Raw genomic sequence first — 25,437 nt, forward strand, 5'->3', positions numbered from 1 at the left:
TCCCCATTTTTTCTTTTATTTGTCTTCTTCACCCTTTTACACCCTAGTTCTAGCCTCAGTTTTACCCAAAGTTGATTTGAATTACACCAGATTGCAGCAAGCAGAGAAGGCACAAATGGAAGCTGAGGACAAGGATGAGAAATATGCCCAAGAGTGTCTGAGCAAATCCGACAGTCTGCAGAGACAGATCTCGCAGAAGGAGCAGCAGCTGTGAGTGTTCGGTCTTGGAATCAAATTCTTAAACTAACATGGTCTCTGTCAGCCAGTATAGCCACCTAAAGGAGGCGTGTGGGATAGGTGATGGCTCAGTAGGTTACTACCAAACCTGAGTTCAGTCTCTAGGACCCACGTGGTGGAAGGAGAGAAACTGAGTCCTGTAAGTTGTCCTCAGATCTCACACTAAATGTAATTAAAAAAAAAAAAGTTGGGCTAGAGAGGTACTTCAGTGGGAGAGCACGTCCCTAGCATTGGTGAGGCCCTGGCTTCAACCTCCAGAACCACACAGGCACACTGAAAATGTGAAAATAACAGCTTTACTCCAATTATTTCTGCTAACATCTGGAGATAATGTCTCATGTGCCCCAGGCTGGCCTACATAATTCCCTACATAAGGGTGACTTTGGACCTCTGTTCTTCCTGCTTCCACCTCGGAATGCTGGAATTACAGGTAAGTGCCACCATGCCTGGCTTACATGATGCTAGGGATCAAAACCCAGGCTTTGTTTATGCCACACAAGCACTCTAGCCACTGGGCTTCATCCTCAACTGGTGGCTTTACCATGTTCTGGGCTACATAATAGTTCATGGGTAGAGTATATGCTTCTTAGTTTGCACAAAGCCCCAAATTCGGTCCTCAGCACCACAAAATAAGGGCAGGACATGATTTTTCTGTGTGTGGGTGTATGTATGTAATGCACAGCTTTATTTTATTTAGTTTGTTAGATGAGTATACATGTGGAAAGGTATGTGTGTGTGTATATGTGTGTGTATATATATATATATATATATATATATGGGTTGGATTTTCTTTTCCCAATGTGGGACTGTTAGAGCAGATTCAGGTTGTCAGGCTTGGAACCAAGAGGCTTTACCCACTAAAATGGTCTCAAAAAAAGGTAGTTCTAGATGGCCTTGAACTCAGAGATCTGTCTGCCTCTGCCTTCCAAGAGCTGAGATTAAAAGTGAGTGGCCTAATTTTATTTTAAAAATATTTATTTTTTCAAGACAGGGTTTCTATGTAGCCATGGCTGTCTTGGACTCGCTTTGTAGACCAGGCTGGCTTGGAACTCACAGCGATCTATCTGCCTCTGCCTCGAGAGTGCTGGGATTAAAGGCGTGCGTCACGACTGACTGGCTTAAAATAGTTGACAGATTATCTGAAAACTTTTTTGAAATAAGGTCTTATACAGTCTACATTGGTTGTATAAGCTGAGGCAAAAGGATTAGAAATTAAAGGTAAAATTTGGCTATGTAGCAAGTTTGTGGCCAGCCTATAATATATTTGACCTTGTCTCATTGTTAACAAAAATGAAAAAAAAATAAAGGGTACTGGAGGGCTAGTACAATTGTTAACAGCATGTATAGTCCTCTTACAGAGGAGCACCAGTGTAATCCATAGGACATCAGGTAGCTCACACCACTTATAAAACGCTGTCTTTAACACACACACACACACACACACACACACACACACACACACACACACACCTTTGTGTTTCTGAAAACAGGGTTTCTCTTTGTGTAGCTCTGGCTGTCGGGGAACTTGCTGTGTAGACCAAGCTGGGCTCAAACGTACAGAGATCTGGATCCATCGAGTGCTAAGATTAAAGGCATGCACCACTAGCACCTGACAGTAGACACACTTGTGGAGACAGGACTAAGATTCTAGGATTAAGGGTACACTTGGCTACAGGAGACCCAATCTCAAAAATGACTGAGCACTGAGCTTCTGTGTTTGCCGTTCAAGGGTGCAGCTGGAGACAGACTTGAAGATTGAGAAGGAATGGAGGCAGACTTTGCAAGAAGATCTTCAAAAGGAGAAAGATGCCCTATCTCATCTTAGACATGAGACCCAGCAAATCATTAGTCTTAAAAAAGTAAATAGTGGTAAAACTTTAAATTTTATATCTTTATGTTAATTAACTCTTGTTGGAGACCGGGTTTCCTACTGTAGCCCAGACTGTCTCTGACCTCTGCAGCAAAAGCTGCCCTTGACCTCATGGCAGTTCTGTCTAGGCCTCTGGAGTGCTGGGATTAAAGCATGAGCCACTGTGCCCAACTTCTTTCAGCTTATATGAATGATTTGGGGCAGAGGGGACTGCTGTCAGTAAAGTGCTTAAAGAACGCGTAGTCTTAGCTCTGAGCAGGCAGCCCTGGGACTGCCAGCCAGTCAAGACTAACTTGGGGGCTCCAGCCAATGAAATACAGCGTCTCAAAGGAGGTGGTAGGCATGGTGGTAGACCATGGTGTCTTCCAACCTCCATGCACATGCATACAAATCTTTTAAAATGATACTTTATACAATTTACATGTATATTAAGAAACAGGATATAGTCGTCATTTTTGGAATATGAGTAAGGAGGAAAGAGTTTTAACCCCAGCATTTGAGGCACAGACAGGTATACAGAGTGAGCTCCAGGACAGCCAGGGCTACACAGAGGAACCCTGTCTTGGGAAAAAGAGAAACTGAGTATTGTGTGCACGCCTGTAATTCCAGAACTGAGTAGGCTGAGACAAGAGGTTGAGGCTAGCCTAGCTACATGACTTCCAGACCACTGTGAGCTCTTGGTGACTCACGACCATCTCTAACTCTAACAGGTGCAGGGGATCTCATGTTCTCTTCTGACCTTTGGGCATCAGGCATGTACAGAGTACACACGCATACATGTAGGAGGGATAAGGTATCTGAAAACTCCCTTTCAAAGCTTGATAGAATACTCCTGTAATTCTAGCACTTGGGAAGTAGAATGAAAGCAGGATCAGAAAAAACTCTAAGATATTTATACTTGCTGGGCGGTGGTGGCACATGCCTTTAATCCCAGCACTTGGGAGGCAGAGGCCAGCCTGGTCTACAAAGCAAGTCCAGGATAGCCAGAGCTACACAGAGAAACCATTTTGGGGGGGGAAAAAACCCCGACCCAAACCAAAAAGATGTTTATACATTCCTAATTAGTGATTACATATGCAATTTGGAGTTTTTGGTTTTTTAAAAAAAGTTTTATTTTCTGTTTTTTATTGAAGGAGTTTCTTAACCTCCAGGATGAAAATCAGCAATTGAAAAAAATATATCACGAGCAAGAACAAGCTCTGCAAGAACTTGGCAGCAAACTCTGCGAGTAATTCCTCTCTCTTCCTTCAGCTAAGTGCCCATGTGTGTCCACTTCTCCCCCCCGGTATCCAGGCTTACTGCACACCGGGCTGGACTGGAAGCAGTGAAGCTTAGCTTTGGTGGGTGGGTGCAATGCACAATCTCCATGGGCCGTTGTTGGTAAGCGCATGATGAGAAACAGCCTTCTGGAAAGACAGCTGTTTAACTGGGGGGGGCGGGGGGACGACAAAGGCCTTTGGGGATTAGGTAAGGGTTTTGGGGGTGATTCTACATCTTTGGTGCTGGGAATGCCTTATTTGCATGAAGAGGAATTCCAGGTGTTTGCTGGATTATGACCTTATAAGGAGACTGAGGAAGTTTAACTGTAGCCTGGCCTCAAGGGTGGCAGAGGTGGCAGCTATATGCCCGCAGCACTTGCAGGCCCCGGGCAGGGAGGGGACTGGCCCTATTCCTGCAGGTCTAGACCTGCCTCGTCTCACTCTTGCTACAGGCCTGCTTTCATGGTACCACTCCAGCCCATGAATGTGCATCAGATCCATTCTGCAGAGGGGCTTGAGTGTGGGGACACTAAAAACTGGCTGTCCTGGACTCCCTTTGTAGACCAGGCTAACCTCAAACTCATAAGAGATCCATCTGCCTCTGTCTGGGATTAAAAGTGTGCACTACCACCCCTGCCCAAGACTAGATTCTTTAAAGGAAGCCAGAGTCGGGTGTGGTGGCGCACGCCTTCAATCGCAGCACTCGGGAGACAGAAGCAGGTGGATTGCTGTGAGTTCAAGGCCAGCCTGGTCTACAAAGCAAGTCCAGGACAGCCAAGGCTACACAGAGAGAAACCCTGTCTCGAAAAACCAAAAAGAAAAAAAGAAAGAAGAAGAAGAAAAAGAGGCCAGGAGGACGGCAGAGATGACAGAGCAGAGGGCTCTTCCTGAGGACCTGGGTTCAATTATCAGTAACCACACGATAGCTTACAGCTGCCTGTAACTCCAATTCCAGGGGAGCTGGCACCTTCACACAAACACACATGCAAGTAAAACGCAAATTAACATGAAATAAAAGTGAAATAAAAAAAGCTGGGCGTGGTGGTGCACGCCTTTAATCCCAGCACTCGGGAGGCAGAGGCAGTTGGATTGCTGTGAGTTTGAGGCCAGCCTGGTCTAACACAGAGAGACCCTGTCTCAAAAAACCAAAAAAAAAAAAAAAAAAAAAAAAAAGCCAGGAAAGAGGCTGTGATCTCAGTACTTGGGAGGTAGTGGTGGAAAGATCAGGACATCAAGGTCATCCTCAGCTGCAGAGAAGCAGGACCAGCCTTTCTATCATGCCTTTAAAAATCAAACACATTGGGCTGGAGAGCTCAGTGGGTTGTGTACTTGTTCTTGCAGAGGACTTAGCTAAAATTCCAAGCACCACATGGTGGCTTACAACCATCCCTAACTCCAGTTGTAGGGAATCCAATGCCCTCCTTCTGACCTTTGGGTATCAGGCATGTACATAGTATTCATACATACATGCAGGCTAAACAGTCACACATGATCTTTAAGAAAAAAGAGAAATGGTAAGGGGGTGGAATATCTAAGAAAGCCATCATTGCAATTTTTAAGATTGTGATCTCTCTACTCCCCCTCATTCTAAGAAAGGCTATCTCTATATTATCTATGCTAGTGTTGAATCCCTGGGCTCAAGTGACTCAGTCTCCCAAATAGGCTGGACTGTATGTCACTAATTCAGCCACTGCAAATGTAAATAACAGTTTCTATGGTAAGAAAATTAAAACAAGGGCTGGAAAAATGGCTCAGAGGTTAAGAGCACTGTCTACTCTCCCAGAGATCCTGAGTTCAATTCTAGCAACCAGGTGGTAGCTGACAATCTCTATAATGTGTCTTATACCCTCTTATAGTGTATAGGTGTATATGCGGGTAGAGCTGCAGACATAAATCTTAAAAAAATAAAACAAGTTTAAAGTTCAACAGCAGTTAAAAATTATGTACCATGTAACCATTTAGTATAATGTGACAGATACTTAGTAACAACTAGTAGCCATAAGCTTTCTAGGGCACTGTGGAGAAGAGCAGGTTATGGAGAACTGTGCAGATAATACACTGAAAATACATACTTAGTTGGGTGTAGTAGGCCTTATCTACAACCCACTCTGAAACCAGCTTTAAAAAAAAGATACATTTATTTATACATATGAGCATCCTGTTTACATTCATGCCTGTATGACACAAGAGGACATTAGATCCTATTGTAGATATTTGTGAAGGAACCAACATGTGGTTGCTGGGAATTGAACTCAGGCCTTCTGGAAGAGAGCCATCTTTCTAGCCCATTTGGTTGGCTTTTTGTTGTTGTTGTTGTTTGTTTGTTTGTTTGTTTTTCTCTCTGTGTAGCCGTGGCTGTCCTGGACCAGGCTGGCCTTGCCTCTGCTGGGATATAGGTGTGTTCCACCTCTCTGGTGAGGCCAGCTGGTTCTGAGATTCTGCCTCAAAAGCAAAAAAGGAGGCGGAGACAGTGCTGCCATAAATTTGAGGCCAGCTTGGGCCTCAAAGGAAGATAAAATACAAACAAAAAGCCATTCATACAAGTGTTTATTTTCTTGAGACAAGGTCAAATATCCCAGGCTGGCCTAGTAACTTCCCAAGTGCTAGAATTACAGATGTAGGCCACCACACCTGGGTTTATATGGTGCTGGGGAATCTATCAGAGGGCTTTATATATGCACTTCCACAAACTCAGACACACACACCCACGCCCACAGAAGCTTTCGAAAAATCTAGCTGTAGATTATGAAACTGTCTTTAAAAAAAAAAAAAGTTTGTGGAAATCTCAAATACTGATTTTTGTTTTAGGACATTTAGAAAAGTTAGGAAAATACAAAATGTTCATTTAGCCAGAGGTTGTTAGGATCTTAAAGTTATATTCAATTTTATATGCAATGAAACAGCAATGCCTTTCCAATGAGAAATATTATATGTTCTGTATTTACATACATACTAAAATTTGGACCTGTTTGTAATGTTTTTAGATCCAAACTTAAAATAGATGACATCAAAGAAGCCAACAAAGCATTCCAGGTGAGTGAAAAGGAAAGTCAGTGCAACTGAAAGCTTCCTGAAGTCGGCAAACCTGAAGGGTTTGAAGACTGGAGTGCTGGGAAGGCCTTGGTTTGGTCCTAGCACCCACCAGAAGGATAAATGTGCAGTGTACCCCAAATCCCAGAGTACAGAGGTGGCAGTGCTGAATGAGTAAGGGTGGTAGAGACACTCTTCCATCATTATCTCCATTCTTACTGACGTGTTTTAAAAGATGGAAATGGCTGACTTCTTTTAGTACATGTTAAAGGGTGTATAATCTTGATGAAAGATGACACTGTAGTACTATTTTAGTAGATAGTATGTCCTGACTAACCCTCAGTTTACCTTTCTAGACTAGCTTCTAGCTTCTGTTGCATACAAGGTTGCTTTGACAATGTGTGTTACTTTGGGTATGTCTGAAAGAATCCTCCTATGACATGGGACTACTGATTGGGGCAGCACTTTAGTGACTCAATTTTTTACTCAAAATGTTACGTGTGGCTGGCGGAGCAGTGGTGGTGCACCCCTTCAATCCTGACCCTCAAGAGGCAGGTGGATCTCTGAATTTGAAGCTAGCCCAGTCTACAGCGCGAGTTCTAGGACAGCAAGGGCTATACAGATAAACCTGTTTTGAAAAACAAAATGTTATTCAAAAAGTCCTAGAACCTCGGTTACGCTATTGCTGTAATTCATACTCTGATCTAGTAAAACAGTCATGTAGAGACCAAAAGGGGATTAGCTCCCTTGGAACAGGAGCCTCAAAATCAATATCCTCCTGCCTCTTGAGTGCTGGGATTAAAAACGTATGTCACCACATCTGGCCTAAACCTTTCCCCCTTTCAGACATGGTCTCTGTACACAGCCTTGAACCCAGAGATCCAAGAAGTGCCATTGCCTCTTATGTGCACCACACCCTTGTCATTTCTCCTCAAGTCAACAGCCTGTCACTGGATTTATTTTCCTATATTTTACTTCAGCACTAGAATATTCTCATTCTTCTATAACTTAGCACCTCTATCACATGTCCCCGGAAGAAACTGGGCGGCTCATTTGTCTTTAAGGCAACCCCCTGCCCACATCTGGCCTGGGCTCTTCTGTCTTGACAATTCCTGAGTTCCCTGACCTTTCTCTGAGAGCTATTGCCTGAACCTCAAGCCTTTAGAAGTGGGTCCCTAAAAACTGGTGAAATGAGTCATAGGAACTCTGCACATAGGAATTATGTCTTTTCTGTTTTCATGCTTTTTAGCTAAGTTCAGACATTACTGATTTGAACACTAACACTCACCTTTCCTATTAGGGACTGGTCTGGCTGAAAGACAAAGATGCAACACACTGTAAGCTTTGTGAGAAGGAATTTTCACTCTCCAAAAGAAAGGTAAGAAGGGAGCTGGGTTCAGTGGCACATGTCTGTAATCTCAGCACTTGGGAGGCAGAGGCAGACGGATTTCTCTAAGTTTGAGGCCAACCTGGTCTACAAAGTGAGCCCAGGACAGCCAGGGCTACACAGAGAAACCCTGTCAGGAAAAAACCAACAACAACAAAAAAGAGCCATGAAGAGGGTGAAAATGAGTCTGAACATTTGGGCAACAAAAATGGTTTCTAATTCAGTTCCCCCTCCCCCAAATTTTTCTATTTAACAGCACCACTGTAGAAACTGTGGGGAAATTTTCTGTAATGCCTGCTCTGACAACGAGCTGCCTTTGCCTTCTTCACCAAAGCCAGTGCGTGTCTGTGATTCCTGCCATGCAATGCTCATTCAGAGATGCTCCTCTAACGTGCCGTGACACGGGAACTCAATTCTCCTGCACAAAAGCACCTGCAGTTGAGTGTGAACACCGTATGTACAGCAGTGTCCGTTTAGCACTGTATTCTCCAGCTCACACACAGGTTTCTAAGTTGTATGAGTTAGCATTCCATTCCTGTACTTACTCAGACTTTAAGACAGCATGTTTTATCACCACTAACTAGGAACAATCATGTAACCCTTAATGAAAGGCCAGAAAGCAGAGCCAATGCACACTTGCCTTACCTTTTACCTTGTAAAGGCCTTCTTGAGAACAAGGCCACAGCTTGTTTGCTTCTGAACTTTCATGTTGGCACTTGATGCACTTTAAAGCTTCACAGTTCTCAAAGGAAGACTGGAAACACATTCACACATTCACCAACTCAACATCCTTGTTTGAAACATTGAAGCTGGTGGTGGCACACCTTTAATCCCAGCACTGAGGCAGAGGCAGGTGGATCTGAGTTCAAGGCCAGCCTGGTTCACATAGCAAGTTCCAGGACAGCCAGGGATACAGAGAAACCCTGTCTGGGGGTGGGGGCGGGGAGGTGGGCGGGAGCGGGGAGAGATTGAACCAAAATCATTCATTTCTTGCCTCAGCTCTAAAGTGCTAGGATGATAGGTGGGCATCCATAGCAGGCCTGTATATTTGTCATTGTTATATTGTATTTATTTGCTTGTTCTTTACCCTTCTTCTACGATGGAAAGGACCAATGATTCTATCCCATACCTTTTCACTTGCCCACACCTTTCATATAGTGAATTAAAGGACCAGTATGATCTGGCCTCCAGCTTTTCCTTCACTATTTAAGGGAAGTTACATATAACCACCATCTTCGTCAAAAATACTAATTTTTTTTTAAAGGGTTGGATTCCAAAGCAGAACACATCCTTTCTGGGAGGAAGGGGGATAAAGGGAGACCACAGGCTTTTAAAGATTCTAAGCATTAAAAATAAGAGTATTGCTTTTGATATATGACAAAAGTAAGTCATCATCTCAGCCTGCCCAGTTCTCTTAGAAACAACTCCTAGAGGGCATTACATTGTGGTTTACGCCTATCCACAGTGGATTTTCATCCTATGTATCAAGTACCTTTATGCTACAGTCTTAGTGCTTTTTTCTTTCCTCTGCTTGAAAAAATAAGAAACCTAAGTTACAGCCAGGTGTGGTGGCACATGCCTTTAATCCCAGTATTCAGGGAGGCAGAGGCACGTTAAGTCTCTGTAAATTTGAGGCCAGCCTAGTCTACAAAGCAACTCCAGGATAGCCAGGGATACACACTGAGAAATCCTGTCTTGATAAAAGAAAAAAGAGAAACCTAAGTTAACTTAAATTTCCAGTCTTGTAGTTTGTAAATCTATAAGCCTTTACATTCCAAAGGACACTGGAATTGACGCTTTTCTGATCCCCCTTTCTCCAGCATCTTTTCAGCCAAACTCCCACCAGTATTTAGCAGCTTCTGAGGTAAAGTTCTCTGACAGATTTTTACATGTTCCTTCTTTTGTAAACAGGAAAAACCCAAGTTGGCCTGGTGTGACACAAGGGATGACTTTAAGCTGATTCTGACTTCCACACTTCCTGGTGCTGAGATTACAGCTGTGTGGTATTTGTTTTTGAGACAGGATTTCTTTGTGTAGCCCTAACTGGCATCACAAGAGATCCGCTTGTGTCTGCCACCCAAGTGCTGGGGTTAAAAGGCGTGCCACCGCACACCCAGCCTGTGTGTTTTTATGTGGTGCTGGGGGTGGAACCTCTAGCTTTGTGCACATTGGCTTGTACTTTACCCTACCAACTGAGCTACTCCCCTACCCCTAGATGTCATTTGTTGAGAAAGGGTCTTGAGACAGAATTAAGATGGTACCGCAAGGAGGAGGACTACTATAAATTTCAAGGCCAAGGCCGGTCCATCCAGAGCGATCAGCCTATGCATATATAAAACCTCACATAGAAATTAGAAAAATAAGGATTAAATTCTTGACCCATTGTAGTTTTTTGTTTTGTTTCTTGAGACAGGGTTGCTGGGCTCAAACACAGAGATCACTCTGCCTCCCGGAGTGATGGGATTGCAGGCATGCACCACTGTGCCTGGCTTCTTGAACCATTTTGGACTGGAGCATAAATGAAAAATTTTAAATACTTTATTATGTGCTTTCTATCTCCATCCAAAACTTGTGCCATTAACATGGGCCTTTTCGTAGGCAGGCATTAACTTGAATTGATCCCCACTGTGGTGGGATGAGGTTATAGCTCAGTGGTAGAATGCTTGCTTACTCAATTCACAGCACTACCACCAAAAAACAAAACAAAACCTAAACTTAGGATAACCTACTCATTATAAAACATTAACAACTTTTACTCTGCAAAAACTTCTGTCATTCCCTTACATAGCCAGTACTACCACAAAGATGAGATCCTGGTGCCAAGGAATTGCAATTGTAATTCTAAATCTGTAATATTTTAAAAATAAATATGCATTTTATAAAAAACAAAGATTTGAAAATTTATTTTTATTTCTTTAAAGAGTTGTTTTTATCTCTTTGTGAGTGTATGCCATGTGTGTACAGGTGGCCAAGGAGGCCCGAAAAAGGTATTGACTCACTGGAGCTGGAGTTACAGCAGGATTGTGATCCACCTGATGTGGGTGCTGGGAAACTCAGGTCCCTCAGAATGAGCATTACTGAGTCATCTCTCTAGCCACCTGCCTTGAGATTTTAAGGTAACCCTTAAGTACTTTTGACTTCTGCGCCAGGTGTGCATTAATGTGTAGGCAGTATGTGAAACCCTCAGTCCCAAACTAGAAGACAGAAACTCACTCTTTCAGGCCTATGGGCACTCCCTTTTCTTAGCCCAGGGGAAATCACTCCTTTGCTCTCACTTGATCAAAAATCTCAATTTGGCACCCAAGCGATGGGATTAAAGGCATGTACCACCACGCTTTCTACCAATAGCCAGTAACCGACACAAAGCATTCTAGGACAGACAACATTCTTTTATGTCCCATGTTGACATTTATTACATGAATAACATTTTTAGCAAAAACAAGTAGCAAGTTCAATAACTGAATTCACATTGACAGGTTCATTTGATCCATTAGCCAATTTGGGGAAAAGCCATATTGATCAAAGTGATAATAATTAGAAAGCACCTTTTCCTTGCTACACAGAGCACTTAACTACTCAAAGCCAGTATCAGATACAAAATCCAGCTGCAGCAGTTTTATATTTTTCCTAAATGTAGTAAATTACACAAGTAAAAACCCTACTTTCTTAGGTGAGAAATCAAAAACACAAGAATACAGCCATCATAGTAAATACCTGTGTATTTGCACTGAGTTCTTTTGTCATCATCGAGAATGTCAAGCTATTCCAACAAACTAATTTGGGGAACATTTTTGGTATCCTGGTCAAGTGCTATGAGGATTTTTAAATCTAGGGCTATAATTTCAACTAATACTCCCCCGCCATCCCCCAGTTAATAATTCATAACACAATTGTGAATATTTAGAATCCAGATACCTCTTAAATTACTCAGAGCTATGTTTGTTGAGATTAAAAAGAGAGAATACAGAATTAGCTTAGCTTATATTCCTGAAGCCACCTGAACGCATCTTTAGGCTTTTTATTTACAGTGTGTCTAGGAGAGAATGCTAACTACTCAAGCTCTATGCCAGATGCCTGCTTATTAAGACTTGCAATCTTACCCTCTAACATTGCACTATGCTACTTTTTGTAGAGCTAACATTAATACACCATCCCAAATTTTATGAAGGCAGCACATCGTTAAGAGGACCTATATATAAAAAGTAGCAACATCAGTGGTTTGAATATAAAAATTTATTTTAAGTATGCAACAAATAAAACCTACAGAAAACAGATTTTCTCATCACAATCTGTTGCTTTACCAAATAATATCTTGAAAACACATTCCTTCAGTCATTATAAAGTTCTTGAAATACAAAAGAAATTAAATCCGTAAGAAAGTCTAGTAGACCAGATGTCTGTTAGGACTTGCACGTTGTGGTAGTGTTTTCAGTACATCCCACGCCATCCACCGCCACTCATTCCACCTTGCCCATAGTAACCTCCACTGCCGCCACCACCACGACCTTAAGAAGACATTAAGAACCATCCATCAGGACATATCCATGCACATTATAAATATCCATGTTTTAATACAAAAATAGAATTACTTACCATAACCTCCCAAGCCATCAGGAGTGCCATATCCTCCACTGTAGTTGTTCCCCATTCCCATTCTCCCAATGGGAGATCCATAACCCCCTTGATTATCTGCACATAAAAAGAGAAGTAACAGAAGGTTGCCAAAGTAGCCAACACTGCTTATTCTACAAAGTTGATAAACTGAGGCTGGAAAGATGGCTCAGAGGTTAAGGGCACTGTCAGCTCTTCCAGAGGCCCTGAGTTCACTTTCCAGCAGCCACATGGTGGCTCACAGCCATCTAAATGTGATCTGATGCCCTCTTCTGGTCTGTAGGTGTACATGCAAGCAGAGCACTGTATACATAATAATGCTACCCATCTCGAGTACAAAGCAATACATACCCATGCCATCTCTGCCATAGCCTCCCATTCCAGAACCTCCCATTCCAGAGCCACCTCCAGGGGTAGAATTCAAGAAGAGCTCAATATATCGATGTTCTTTAAAAAGAGCAGTAGAGAAAAGAATGTTGGATCAAATGTATTAAAGGTCAATTAGCTAGTATTTAAAAGTAGGCTTATCCATAAATATAGAACTATTTTGACAGTCATTAAAGTTTAAACATTATTAACAGGTCAAATGATTTTAAGCCCTAGGATCTACCCCAGGCATTTAACAAAGATTTTATAAAAACTACACACACCTATAAAAACAAAAGCATGCCAAAGATACCACTTACGCATGTTGTTTTTATCTTTAGACATGGCAGCTACCGCATCTTCATGTGTTACAAACTCTACATCTGCCTCTCCCGTTGCTCTGCCATCAGCTCCAATATCAATATGAACTCGTATTGGATTGAGTGGTGAGAAGAACTAAATAAAAATTACTCATCTTTAAATTCCAGTTATTTAAAGTACCATGTACCTTATCTCCCCCACCCCCGCCCCCATCCACTAACAGTCTCTAAAGGCTGCAGCATTGTGGAGGTAGGATGAGCCATCCTTTGCTCCAGGTGGTCGACTTAGCTCACAAAAGTCTGCATAATTTAAAATGCAAAGCACTCACTGCTTTTAAAATAAAGTAATACTAAACTTTAAATTAAAATTGTAAAACTGGGGATAGATCATCATTATGAATATCTTGAGTTTGGGGTTGTTTCAAAAGCAAAATCCTACCTGACTCTCTACTCTTAACAACAGAGTTCAATTTGTTGTCGTTGTATATTTTTAGTGCATTTTTCCCTCCTTAAAAATCTCATGCAGGTCAGCACATAATAGGCGCGCGCGCGCGCGCACACACACACACACACACACACACACAAAATCTATCACTAAGTGGCAACCCTCGCCTGAATTTAAATTCTAACATGCTTGAAGCCAGGATCCAAATCCTAGCCCAGTTTGGACTTTCAGTCAAGAATAATAGTAATGATAAATAAATACCCCACTATAAAAGCAATTACTCACATTAGCAATATCATTTTCAGTTGCACGAAAAGGCAGCCCTCTCATGTGCACAAAATGACCACCATGGAAACCTGAACTCGCATCACCAGCTCCACCATAGCCATGTCCTCCCATGCCTAGATTATAAACCATTGTGGGTTCACATAAGTACAACCATGTAAGTATCCAAAGCAGTGCACTGACACAAGTTTCCATTAACTTATTCAAAGTTGCCTAATTGTGACTGGAAAGTTACCTAATTACAACTGGAACGTTACAATGGAAAACAATAAAATTTACTTCAGCATGACAAGTATTCTTAGTTTACCTCTTCCATCTCTCATCCTGTCATCAAAGCCATCATTTCCATAGCCATAATTATTATAGCCACCATAGTCATCAAAACCTCCATAGCCTGTGCAAACGTTAAAAAAAAAAAAAAAAGATTCAATTCTGAGCCATTTATTGTGTAAACTAGTTTACAAAATCATTTTGTGGTCAACAGTCTTAGCTTCTTGTTTACAAATTACTGCATATGAGAAAAGTCGTTAGCACTTTAAACATTCACAGGATAAATTCAAACACAACATGAAAACCAAATCTTATCTTTATGCCCAGTAGAGAACATGCCAATTATCTTTATTTCTACATTTTCTAGGTGTCAATATGTGCATCAATCAAGTTCCACCAGATGGTCATGGAATCCCATAACCTTTCATGAACAGGTTTTAAAACCTCATAGGTACTGAAATTACTGCCATTTCTGTATTTCTTGACAAAGTGTCAGGAACATCAAGAAAATGACAACAGAACCTCTGTTCATTAGATACACATACCACCATCATATCCATCACCTCCTCGTCGCATTCTGTCATACATACTTCCGCGCCCAGCTCCATAATAACCCCCTCTTCCTCCTCCTATTGGTCTATCATATGGTCCCGGTCGCTGTCCCAGCAATCTTCTTGGTGGATCATAAAATCCTTTGATTTCACTCCTGCTACTCCTGAAGATCTCAATATACCTATTTAAAAATGTTTTAAGGTACAAGTTTTAGCATAGATGTATTAGAGAGTAAATTAGATACGGGGCAAAATGCAGTAACTTTGTCTATATCTAGGTACATAGCCCAATTTAAATTGCCTAAATAAACTATAAGGTAACATTTTTACACCTACAAACTTAAATAATGAAATATTTAAGTTTTACATAACAAATGAGTCATTTGAAAACACTGAATTAGGAATATATTTTTAGTTTTATATTTTCCTTTAGTACAAGATAGGTATTTTTTAAGTGATTATACAAAAACAAATTTAACAACCCTACAAAGAAATGGAAACAATCTAATTTTAATTTAAATTATTAGCATTAATACCCCACCCAAATCTGTAGTTTCCATGTTAAATTTAGGTAATTATCAATTCTTTAAAACTACCCCAGAAAAATGTTATGGTTACCCCCCCCAATTAAGCAAGTGACCCACAACCCCCAAAAATAAAAATTTAACACCATCCCAAACTCTCCATCCCCACCTGTGCCCTATTCTTTCCTTGTGTTTCCCCAGAGCATTTTCTGCTATCTCCTTTGAAGCAAACTGCACGAAGGCCTCCCCTGTGCTTCTCCCCTGGTAGTCCATCGTCAATGTTATCCCATTTGGCACGATTTCCAACCCTTTAACCCAAGGACAAATACCCCATCAAGGGGAACAGTGTTAAAGGCTGAAACATTCCCGTCTGAGTCAAATATTTAAAACAAATCTAAATAAAACAAAACAAAAGGCTTAGTTTCCCATCACCCCATAATACAAGTGGAATATTTTTCAAATATCATTGGATTAAATATTTTCAGTGACTAGTGTCTTAAAATTATACTTCTAAAAGCCCCACTACATGAAAACACTACAATCATGTAACTGTGCTCCCAATGCTAACTCCATAGCCCATGTCATTCATCACAGTTATTCTTAGTTAACTATACTGTACATCAGTCAATGTTTACATAGTCTACACAATCTCTGCTGAACATTAACTGGAGCACATTTCCCATTTTACTATATAACCCAGATTATCACAAAGTTAAAATTCTTAAATCAAATGGAATTTATAAATTAAAAAATGAGTAACATTCTCATAAAAAAACCACATATTAAAATACTACTAAACTTTGACTAGTACTAGCGGTACCTTGAAAGAACTGAACTATTTCCTCTTTGCTGCAACCAAATGGCAGTCCACGAAGTCGCACTGTCCCATCACTAGCGTCATTTGGACCATTATGTTTCATAACCCAATCCATTTCAATACCGCTTGATTTAAATGCTATGAAAATAAAACAAGCACATAAAGCAGTCAATTACAACACACTCTTACCAAGACTTGAACACCTCTGACAAGTGTCAGCACAAAATGCATGCAACAACACAGTGTTCTATGAACACTACTTTGGGGTGCAGTAAGGTAATGAAACTCAACCTCTGGCCTACAAAACAACCCTGAAGGTCTAGTAAAGCCTGCAGAATTCTACCACCAGAGTAAGATTTGTTATAATACTTTTTCTTCATTCCACACTTAACTCTTACTTTTCCGATTTCAGTGTAGTCTTGGGTTACCAAGAAGCCACAATTTTTTCTTTGCTTGCAGACAGGGTGTCACAGTGTTTCTTTCCACTGTATACCTAGCTTGTTTTTGTTTTAAAATACGGATCTTTTCCTTTAATCCCTGCACATGGGAAGCATAGAGGCAGGTGGATCTCTGTGAGTTTGAGTGCAGCTTGGTCTACAAAGTGGGTTCCAGAATAACCAGGGCTGTTCTACAAAAAAAAAATTTTTGTCTCAAAAACCAACCAACAAAAACAAAACACAAAAACCTAACCAAACAAAAAGCCAGAAAAATGGTCTTCTTACTCAATAGCCCAGGTTAGCCTTAAACTTCAGTCCTGCCTCAGCTATGGAATACTAAGATTTCTTGAGTCACTTACCCAACTGCAAAATGTTTAAAATAATTATGCAAAAGGCATAAATAGTCTATTCACACTGATGTTTGAGTATAAGAAACAAAAAACACCATAGCCAGGTGGAACTCAAGGTCATCTTTGATACACAGCAATTTGAGGGTAGCCTGGGCTACGCAAGCCCCTTTCTCAAACAAACAACCCACAACGACAAAGGAAAACAAAAGGCTACTCAAAACCAAATGCTATGTCCAATATGGTAGATAGTACATGCCTGAGGTTCCAGTACTTGAGAGCCAGGGCAGGATTCTATGAATTGGGGACTAGCTGGGACTATAAGGAAACTGCTCACAAACATACCCACCATGATGAATGCCTTGACAGGAACACTCGTTTTTGCTGTTGGTTTTGTGGTGATGGGTTTAAGACAAGGTGACCAAGAACCAGGCTAGTTTTGAATCACAGATTCTCTCAAACCAGAGTGCTGGGATTAAAGGCAAGTCTTCCAACACCACATCCTACTCTGCCTCTTTTTTTTTTTTTTGAGACAGGGTTTCTCTGTGTAGCCCTGGCTGTCTGCCCTGGAACTCAGAGATACCCCTGCTTCTGCCTCCTGAAGGCTGGGATTAAGGTGCATAACCACCCTGCTTCCTAAGAGGAAGCCTTTTTTAATCAAGCAGGTTTAAACAAAATTTACCTGAAATATATATCACAGTCACATGGTATTTAAAAAGCACAGCATGAAGCCTTCTTTTTCTCTAATGAGCTAGATCCCCCTTTCCTTTTAAAATTCCAGAATAATTTTAGAGACTAAGGCAGTAGTTCTACAGCGTGGAAACTTACCAGCTTTCACTAAACAACTGAGAATCCTACTCACCTGAATAGTCCAAAGTTTCCCTCACCACCTCCTTCCCTGTCAACAAAACATTTTTTTTTCACTTGACTCCTTTAGGCTTGAAGGTATTATCAACACTATCCACTAATGGTTAATTCCACATGACCTAATTACATTTATTAGAGGCAGCATCTACAGAGAGTTAACAATTCTAATTTTCTTAAAATCATATGCTAGCAGCTGGGTGTGGTGGCGCACATCCCAGCACTCAGGAGACAGAGGCAGATGCAGGTGGATTTGAGGCCAGCCTGGTGGTCTACAAAGTGAGTCCAGGACAGCCAAGGTTACACAAAGATAGAAACCCTGTCTTGAAAAACCAAAAACCAACCAAACAAATAAATCATATGCTAGCACATTACTACAACCCTAGCACTAGGGATTGAAGTAAGAGTTCCAAAAGCAGCCAGCTGGTGGTGGTGGACACCTTTAATCCCAGCACTTGGGAGGCAGAGACAGGTGGATTGCTGTGAGTTCGAGGCCGGACTTGTCTACAAAGCGAGTCAAGGACAGCCAAGGCTACACAGAGAGACCCTGTCTCAAAAAACCAAAAAAGTTCCAAAAGCTAAAGGCCAGATTCTGCCTTAAAAAGGAAGAACGAGTGAGTTTCAGGATAGCCAGGGCTACACAGAGAAACCCTGTCTTCAAAAAATGTGTGCATCCACGTGTTAGCATTCATGGGAATTCTTCTAGAATATGAGCATAGCTCAGTGGTACAAGTAAACTGCCTGCACTTGGATTGCATTCTAAACATCTCTCCCCAAATAATGCATTAATTTAAAAACTGACATGTGGGGAGGGGAGTAAGGGGAAAATGGGAGGGAGGGAGGTATGGTAGGATACAAGGGAGGGGATAACCATTGAGATGTAATATGAATAAATTAATAAAAATTTAAAAAATAAAGTACTATTAACTCTTAAAAAATAAAAATAAAAACTGACATTCTAAGCAGTGGTGGCCCACACCTTTAATCCCAACATTCTTGAACTTGGGACAGGTGGCTCTCTGAGTTGAGGCAAGCCTGGTATACAAAGCAAGTTCCAGGATAACCAGAGCTACAAAGAAAAACCCTATTCTCAAGGAAACGAAGAAGGGGGGGAGGGGCGGAAATCCAACCAAACCAACATAATAGCTGATTCTTGGGAACACTTGATTTAAAAGAAAGCATGAGGCTCTACATTAAAGGTACATGCCATTAATCCCAACATCTGGGAGACAGAGGCAGACTGTTCATTCAGGAATCAGCATAGTCCATATAGTGAGAGTATTATTATTAAAAAAAAAAAAAAAGCAAAAAAAGCATTGAATTTGAATGGCTCAGTATTCTGCCATTTGATAGCTACTTAAAACATTAAATTTCTGGGCCTGGTATTCAACAATAAAAAACAGCAGTAAGTAAGGTATTGGCACCTACTGCTATATTTTACAAGAACTGTATTTATATTCTGCGGTTCTGATCTGCTTCAGAGTAAAAATTCACCTGTGACAATCATCAGACTTTATGGACCCAGTAAAGTAGTGATTCGCCAGGTGTGGTGGCGCAACGCCTTTAATCCCAGCACTTTGGAGGCACAGGCAGGTGGATTGCTGTGACTTCCAGGCCAGCCTGGTCTACAAAGTGAGTCTAGGACAGTCAAGACTACACAGAGAAACCCTGTCTCAAAAAAACAAACAAACAAACAAAAAGTAGTGATTCTCAACCTTCCCAATGCTGCAACCCCTTAATACATTTCTTCATGTTGTGGTGATCCGAACCATAAAATAACTTCCTCAGTAAAATCATATCTAATTTTACTACTGCTATGAATTGTAATGTAAATATGTTTTTGAATGTGTTTTAGGCAACCCCTGTAAAAGGCCATTGGACCCCCACAGGTCTGAGAACCACTCCTGTAAAACCAGTGAGACACTCTACATTGCCCCTCCTCCCACGAGACAGGGTTTCTCTGTGTAGCCTTGGCTGTCCTAGACTTGCTTTATAGAGTAGGCTGGCCTCAAATTCACTCTGCCTCCCAGAGTGTTGAGATTAAAGGCATGCACCACCATGCCACGCTGCTCCACTGTACAAATCTTATCTTTCTTTTCTTTTTTTTCTTCAGTTTTTCAAGACAGGGTTTCTCTGTATGACACCCCTGGCTGTCTGGACTGGCTTTGTAGACCAGGCTGACCTCAAACTCAGAGATCTGCCTCCCTCTGCCTCCCGAGTGCTGGGATGAAAGGCATGCACCACCATGCCTGGCTCATTCTACAAATCTTAACTGTATCTGAAAACCATTTTGGTCCTGAAAAGAAACAAGGAATATTAAAGGTTTGCTTGTTTTTGTTTTTATGTTTAATACTATTCTAAAGTATCCTGGAAAGACAGCACCAAATCAACTTTGAAATCAAAGTTCAGAAATGTTTTGTGAAGAGTTCCACCATTTTCTTAGAAACAAAAAGGGAGCAAGAATAGAGCTCAGTGGTAGAATGCCTACCTAGCATGCATAAGGCTATATAGGCTCAGTTCAATCCTCAGTGCCACCAAAAACAAACCAAGCACCCAGAGTGCAGGTGGTATTTTTAAAAACCAACTCTTAGAGCATTTCTTTCTTCTGGAGACCCTGCCCCCTGCCTCACCCCAGGAAGGTTCTAGAACCTAGACTGGAGCCACAGATGGGACTACAGGGGCCACCTCACCATCTTAGTCCTTCCCCACTGTGTGAAGGCTGTGATTCATCACCAAGAGCACTGGCTTCTCCTGCAGAGGATGTGGGTTCTATTCCCAGCACCCACATGGTGGCTCACAACCTTGTATAACACCAGTTCTCTGAGCTTTCCAGAGGCACCACACAGCCATGTAGTGTGTACATACATAAACACAAGCAAAACACTCAAAATGAAAATAAATGAGGGGAAAAAGACTAGTATTTCAGTAGCAAATGCAAGGGAGAAAAGCTCTTGTGTGTCAAAACCTAACACACTAGTTTTGCCAGTACCAACGATAAAAGTTCTTATGAAAACAAGAACTGTGAAAAACACTACACCGTGGAGGCCAGAGGAAAATTTTTGTGGATCAGCTCTTGACTTCAATTAACAAAATTTTAGTGGGAAAAAACAGATTTGGAGCACAATCTCATAGGGTAACTTTCCATTCCAAGTCTGAAGACAGTAAGGAAATAGCCTTGCTCTAATATGCCTTTAAACTCAAGTCTAGAATCCTACGAAAACACAATGGGCAATCTGTTGCTTTAAGTGTAGGGCTTTCTACGTGTCCATTTTAGCTCCCCCAAAATGAGGTGAAGACCTGTTACATTTATTAGAATCATTACGCTGGGCAGATTCTCACCCACTCTAACCCGACCATGCTAGCCTGGCCTACTTCCCAGCCAAGTCCCTAGTTATCTTCCATCTCGTCCCACCCTGCACGTCTTGACCTCCTGGAGACTCCTTTCCCTTCTCCGCCTGGAACCCTCGCCTCCAGGGATTGCCAAGTCGGGCCTAGTCTGCCCTGGCCTGCTATAGACTGTTCAGCTCTTTATTGACCATTCAGAGATGATGGGGAACAATTTTTACACATCAAGACAGGGGATTCTTTAATAGCAATGACAATGCCAGAATCTGTTTGCATATAGCTCACTGTCAAGCAATTAACAATTCTTAACAATATGGAATATACAAGACAGAGACGTTGTACCTTAATGCTATGTGAATGAAGGTCACCTCTACAACAATCTGTTCTAATACCTTAATAAAGCTTTCAAAGGGTATGCTAAAGTTTACTATTTAGAATACTCGAACCTTTGTTTGTAACAAGTGTCATAAACTAATCTATTCTGCTTTGGGAAGCTCAACAGTTCTCAGAGCTTGAGTCAGGGAGACCAGCCTGAATTCCACACACAAATGCACTATGTGCACAGGCGCAGTCCCTTGCTTGTAGTCTAAATACAGTGGGTGCTAGAGCACAGGGATGGTGTAAGCCTCGGAGCCTAGGTTAGCCTGAGTAAGCAGTGAACCACTATAAGAAAACCCCCAAGTGTCAGCACTTTGTACATCTTTTTGAAATAACGGAAGTGTTAAAACTGGATTGTAGTGGCAGTCTGACAACTTATAATGTACTAAAATCCATGGACTATCACTTTAAACAGAAGTTGATGGTGACTCCCAGCAGTGGGGAGGCAGAAACATCAAGATCGTCAAATCAAGGCCGGCATGGTCTACAATGAGACCCTATCTCCAAACACAACAAAACATTTGGGAGGCGGAGGCAGGGGGCTCCAGGAGAGTTAGAGGGCAACCTTCTATACACATCTAGTTACAAGCTAACATCAAGATCCCGTCTCAAAAAACAAAGATGTTTCTAATGTAACCCAATTTTTTAAAAGTGGGCATATCACTTAGCTCCTTACAGTCTGAAACCTTTGCAATTTCAAAGTCCTTTAAGGATCTCCTTTTTTCTATGTGGTAATCTCTTCCTTGTCATTTTTCCCCCCTTGAGACAGGGACTTGCTCTGTAGCCCAGGAACTCACAAAATTCTGTTGTTTTATCCAGCGTTTGTTTTAAATCTTGGACCATACATTAACAGTATTCCCATTACTCATGAGAACTACCTCAAGCTAACTTTCAGGCCAAGGGTGTCCTTTTTCCTTTTTTACTCAAACCACCTCAACCAGCCCTCGATTAGGCTTCCACTTTAGTAGGCGTATTTTTTGGTTCCAAACATCACAGTTCGATACTTAAATTTTAAGCATGCCTAACCATTAAATGAAAATATATTTGACTCCCACCTTTTAATTACAAGTCGACACAAAACACAACACTTGGATAATTAGCTACACAAAACCTGACTTACCTATTCACCCCTGCCTAAAAGCAGTACCAGCGTTCACCCGGACTCGACCTATTTGAAACATACCCATTTCGTCCTATTCCTAACAGGTAAGCCATTCACGCCTCTTACAAAATTAAAGTCCTGGTACACATCTAAGCGTGGAAGAAAAACAACAACAACAAAAAACCTTTGGAGATGCGTACGTACTCTTTCCACAGTTCCAAATCTGGGGTATAAAGGTCGGCTAAGCGTCCTTTACCTCCTCCTGGAGACTTTCCGTTTACCTAGCTTGCCCTAGAGATCAGAGAACTAGGGGACCGCCCCCCCCCCCCCCCCGCCGCCGTCCCGGGCCTTCGCCGACCAGCGGCGGAATTACAAAGGAGGACCGCGGCCGCCTTTGTCCCGCATCTGGCAGTGGAGCGCCCCCGTCGTCGCTGGCTTCTCCTTTCCCCCAGCAGCTCCACCTGTCTCGTCCAGGGAATCTGCGTCAGAGTGGCGCGCAGCCCCGCCAGCCCAGGTAGTAGTCCCTCCGAGACCACAGAGGACGGCGGTGGCCGCGATGGGAGGCAGGGCCCCAACGGGGCGCCATTTCCACCGGGAGCGCGTCCCGCCGCCCCGCTTTCCCTGCTCGCGAACCTCCCCCTCCCTCACCCCTACCAGAGAGCTCGGCTCTCCTCTCCCTCCCTACCGCCCCCTCAAGCCCCAGCTTTCCCAACACTTTCCCGCAAAGCCGGAGGCGACAAAGCAGCCCGAGCGGGGAAAGGCGGGAAGGCACCCCGGCGGCCGCCACCGGGCCCCCCGCAAGATGGCGGCAGCCGAGCGGCGGGGAGAGCGGGGGAGCGAGCGGCTGGAGCGCGCGGCGTCGGCCCTCCTCCCGGAGGCCAGCCGACTCCACACACCCCCTCACCCGCTCCCTCACGGAGCTCCTCCGTCCTTCTCCCGAACTCCGCTCTCGGCACGGCCGGCCCAACCTACCCCCTTCCACTTCAGATACCCCGTGGGGCGCTAGCAACGCCGACTCCGACGCTCGCGGGCGGGGACCACCGGCCTGGCCGCGGGGAGCGACCTCCACAACGGTCTCTGTCCTAACCGTCTCCAGCGGCCGCAACCGCTCGGGGAGCTGCGCAGCACAGAGACTGGCAAGGGGGGAGGGGAGGGGGCGAGCGAGGAGGAGGGGGCGGGGCGGGGCGGCCAGGCCCGCCGCGCTGCTCTCGCGAGACTTGAGTGGCACCCGGCGGGGCGGTGGGGGGGCGGCGAGAATTGGTTGTAGCAGAGCGCTTGGCGCCTGCCTGGTTGCCGCTACGGTTGTCACCGAGTGCTGTGCTGTGCGAGGGTGCGGTGGCGGACTCCGTGTCTCTCTGGCTTACTCAGCACCCGCGAGTTCACGTTTGTTCCTCCCACGGGAGGGCGTGAGTGGGTTCTGAGGAACCGTGGTGACGCGGTTTGCTAAGGCTCTTTTCTGTTCCACTGGGGATAAATCCCATAATGGCTCCGCCCTTGCCCAGCTTGGAAACAGCCACGTGGTTCTGCCCCCTCTTTTCTCCCGCCCCAAGCCAGGGAAATGCTTTTCCTATCCACCATGTTCGCATTATGCAATCCAGTAAAAAAACCCGAATGTTTCACCTGCGAAGATACAAAGGCTGGATTCCCGTCCTAGCCTGGAGTCTCCCCTTTGCTCTCAGGTGTAGCCATCCTCGACCTCTTGATTGGTTTCCTACCTGCCATGTTTCATTTTTCTTGTCGTTAAACCCAGTGACAGATCAACGGCTCGTGGCAGTAGACTTGTAAATAGAGTTTGGTATTCCTGAAAATTGTGCTTACAGGAGACACCTAAGGCGTTTTGAGGTTCCAACGTGCTGCCAAGATTCCTCATGACACTGATAGCCCTTTCTCTTCCGTTGTTACACAAATGGCACATGGAAAGTGTGCGGAGAAGTGGGATTGGGCAACCCTGGTGTAAAGTGTAACAGGAGAGCAAAGCAAGTTGAGATGGGATCGGACAGTCTGAGGGCAAAGAGAGGGTAGGTTTAGCCACAGGCTAGGCAGGACGGATTCAGACTGTGGGTGAAAAACCCAGCGGAGGTGATGCATGCCTTAATCCCCAGCAGTCGGGAGGCAGAGGCAGGGGGGAATCACTGTGAGTTTGAGGCCAGCCTGGTCTACAAAGTGAGTTCAGGACAGCCAAGGCTACACAGAGAAACCCTGTCTCAGAAAACAAAACAAAAAAAGACTGTGGGTGAAGCTAGCCGAGCAGTGGTGGCACATGCTTTTAATCCCAGCGCTGGGGAGGAGGCCAGCCTGGTCTACAAAGCGAGTCCAGGACAGCCAAGGCTACAGAGAGAAACCTGTCTCGAAAACAAACAAACAAGCAAAGACCGTGGGTGAAGCTAGGCTGTAATCACCCTTCAGTGTGCAGTTCAAAGATTTGTTTGTGCTGCATACACTGGGAAGTCCATTAGGAGTGGAATGGGACGGGGTGGGGAACATGAGCAGTGTGGAAGGGTGGATTGTATTTACTATGAGATTGTGTGTGTGCGTGTGTGTGTGTGTGTGTGTGTGTGTGTGTGTGTGTGTGTGTGTGTGTTTAGACTGGAGCCAAGAGGCCTGGTATGGAAACGTGTTTCACAGCTTGAATTCATCTTCAAACCTACTTAAATGTCTTTCCTGCTCTACCAAATTTAACCCAAAATATCCTTCAGAGAAATGGGGCGGGGGCGGGGGCGGGACGGGACGGGGAGAGTGTGATTATAATTACAGACAGGAAAATCAAAAGATGTTCCGGAAGCTGCAGAAGCTCAGGTTTACTAAGAACTCACCGGAACGGCATGGTAAGCCATTCACTGTCTTTGTTCTTGGGTAGCCAAGGAGATCCTTGCACTCTTGACCTACCTCGATGCCATCTGTGTCTCTACAGCCCTAAAAAGCGGTATTCATTTCACAGATGCGGTTCCTACTCCCACAAGAGTGCAAATTACTGCCGAATATATAAAGCTGA

At 43.3% G+C, this 25,437-nt stretch overlaps 3 protein-coding genes across 11 annotated transcripts in view; 2 read left to right on the forward strand and 1 right to left on the reverse strand.

Moving 5' to 3' along the window:
• The window catches only part of RUFY2 (RUN and FYVE domain containing 2), a 34,894-nt gene extending 24,072 nt beyond the window's left edge, over positions 1–10,822 (forward strand). For 2 of the 5 annotated variants that reach the window (XM_084751962.1, XM_084751963.1), the window contains exons 13-18: positions 91–210; positions 1,967–2,096; positions 3,241–3,335; positions 6,351–6,399; positions 7,697–7,774; positions 8,040–8,321. In XM_084751962.1, the coding sequence (XP_084608088.1) occupies positions 91–210; positions 1,967–2,096; positions 3,241–3,335; positions 6,351–6,399; positions 7,697–7,774; positions 8,040–8,183 (616 nt within the window). In that variant the 3' untranslated portion in view covers positions 8,184–8,321. Of the gene's footprint in view, positions 1–90; positions 211–1,966; positions 2,097–3,240; positions 3,371–6,350; positions 6,400–7,696; positions 7,775–8,039; positions 8,322–10,747 lie in introns of those variants that run through there. The other 3 variants (XR_014773448.1, XR_014773449.1, XR_014773450.1) reach the window with 3 other exon arrangements.
• Positions 10,823–12,001: 1,179 nt separating this feature from the next.
• On the reverse strand, positions 12,002–23,600 carry HNRNPH3 (heterogeneous nuclear ribonucleoprotein H3). Of its 5 annotated transcripts, none has more exons than XM_084751981.1 (10): positions 23,418–23,600; positions 15,976–16,110; positions 15,325–15,463; positions 14,626–14,813; positions 14,118–14,204; positions 13,811–13,926; positions 13,081–13,216; positions 12,746–12,841; positions 12,377–12,472; positions 12,002–12,288 (listed from the first exon to the last, which is right to left on the reverse strand). In XM_084751981.1, the coding sequence occupies exons 2-10, from the start codon at positions 16,085–16,087 to the stop codon at positions 12,212–12,214; spliced, it is 1,047 nt and encodes a 348-aa protein (XP_084608107.1). In that variant the 5' UTR covers positions 16,088–16,110; positions 23,418–23,600; the 3' UTR covers positions 12,002–12,211. The 5 variants fall into 5 exon arrangements, with proteins under 5 accessions (XP_084608107.1, XP_084608103.1, XP_084608106.1 ...); XM_084751977.1 differs by having other exon boundaries at positions 23,437–23,577; XM_084751980.1 differs by having other exon boundaries at positions 14,671–14,813; positions 23,418–23,550.
• Positions 22,667–25,437, forward strand: part of PBLD (phenazine biosynthesis like protein domain containing) — a 52,236-nt gene continuing 49,465 nt past the window's right edge. Inside the window, exon 1 of the mRNA XM_084751976.1 lies at positions 22,667–22,959. The gene's annotated coding sequence lies outside the window, so the exon portion shown is untranslated. The remainder of the gene's footprint in view (positions 22,960–25,437) is intronic.

This window comes from Acomys minous, assembly GCF_964271855.1.
Source record: "Acomys minous genome assembly, chromosome: 13".
Lineage (NCBI taxonomy): Eukaryota > Metazoa > Chordata > Mammalia > Rodentia > Muridae > Acomys > Acomys minous.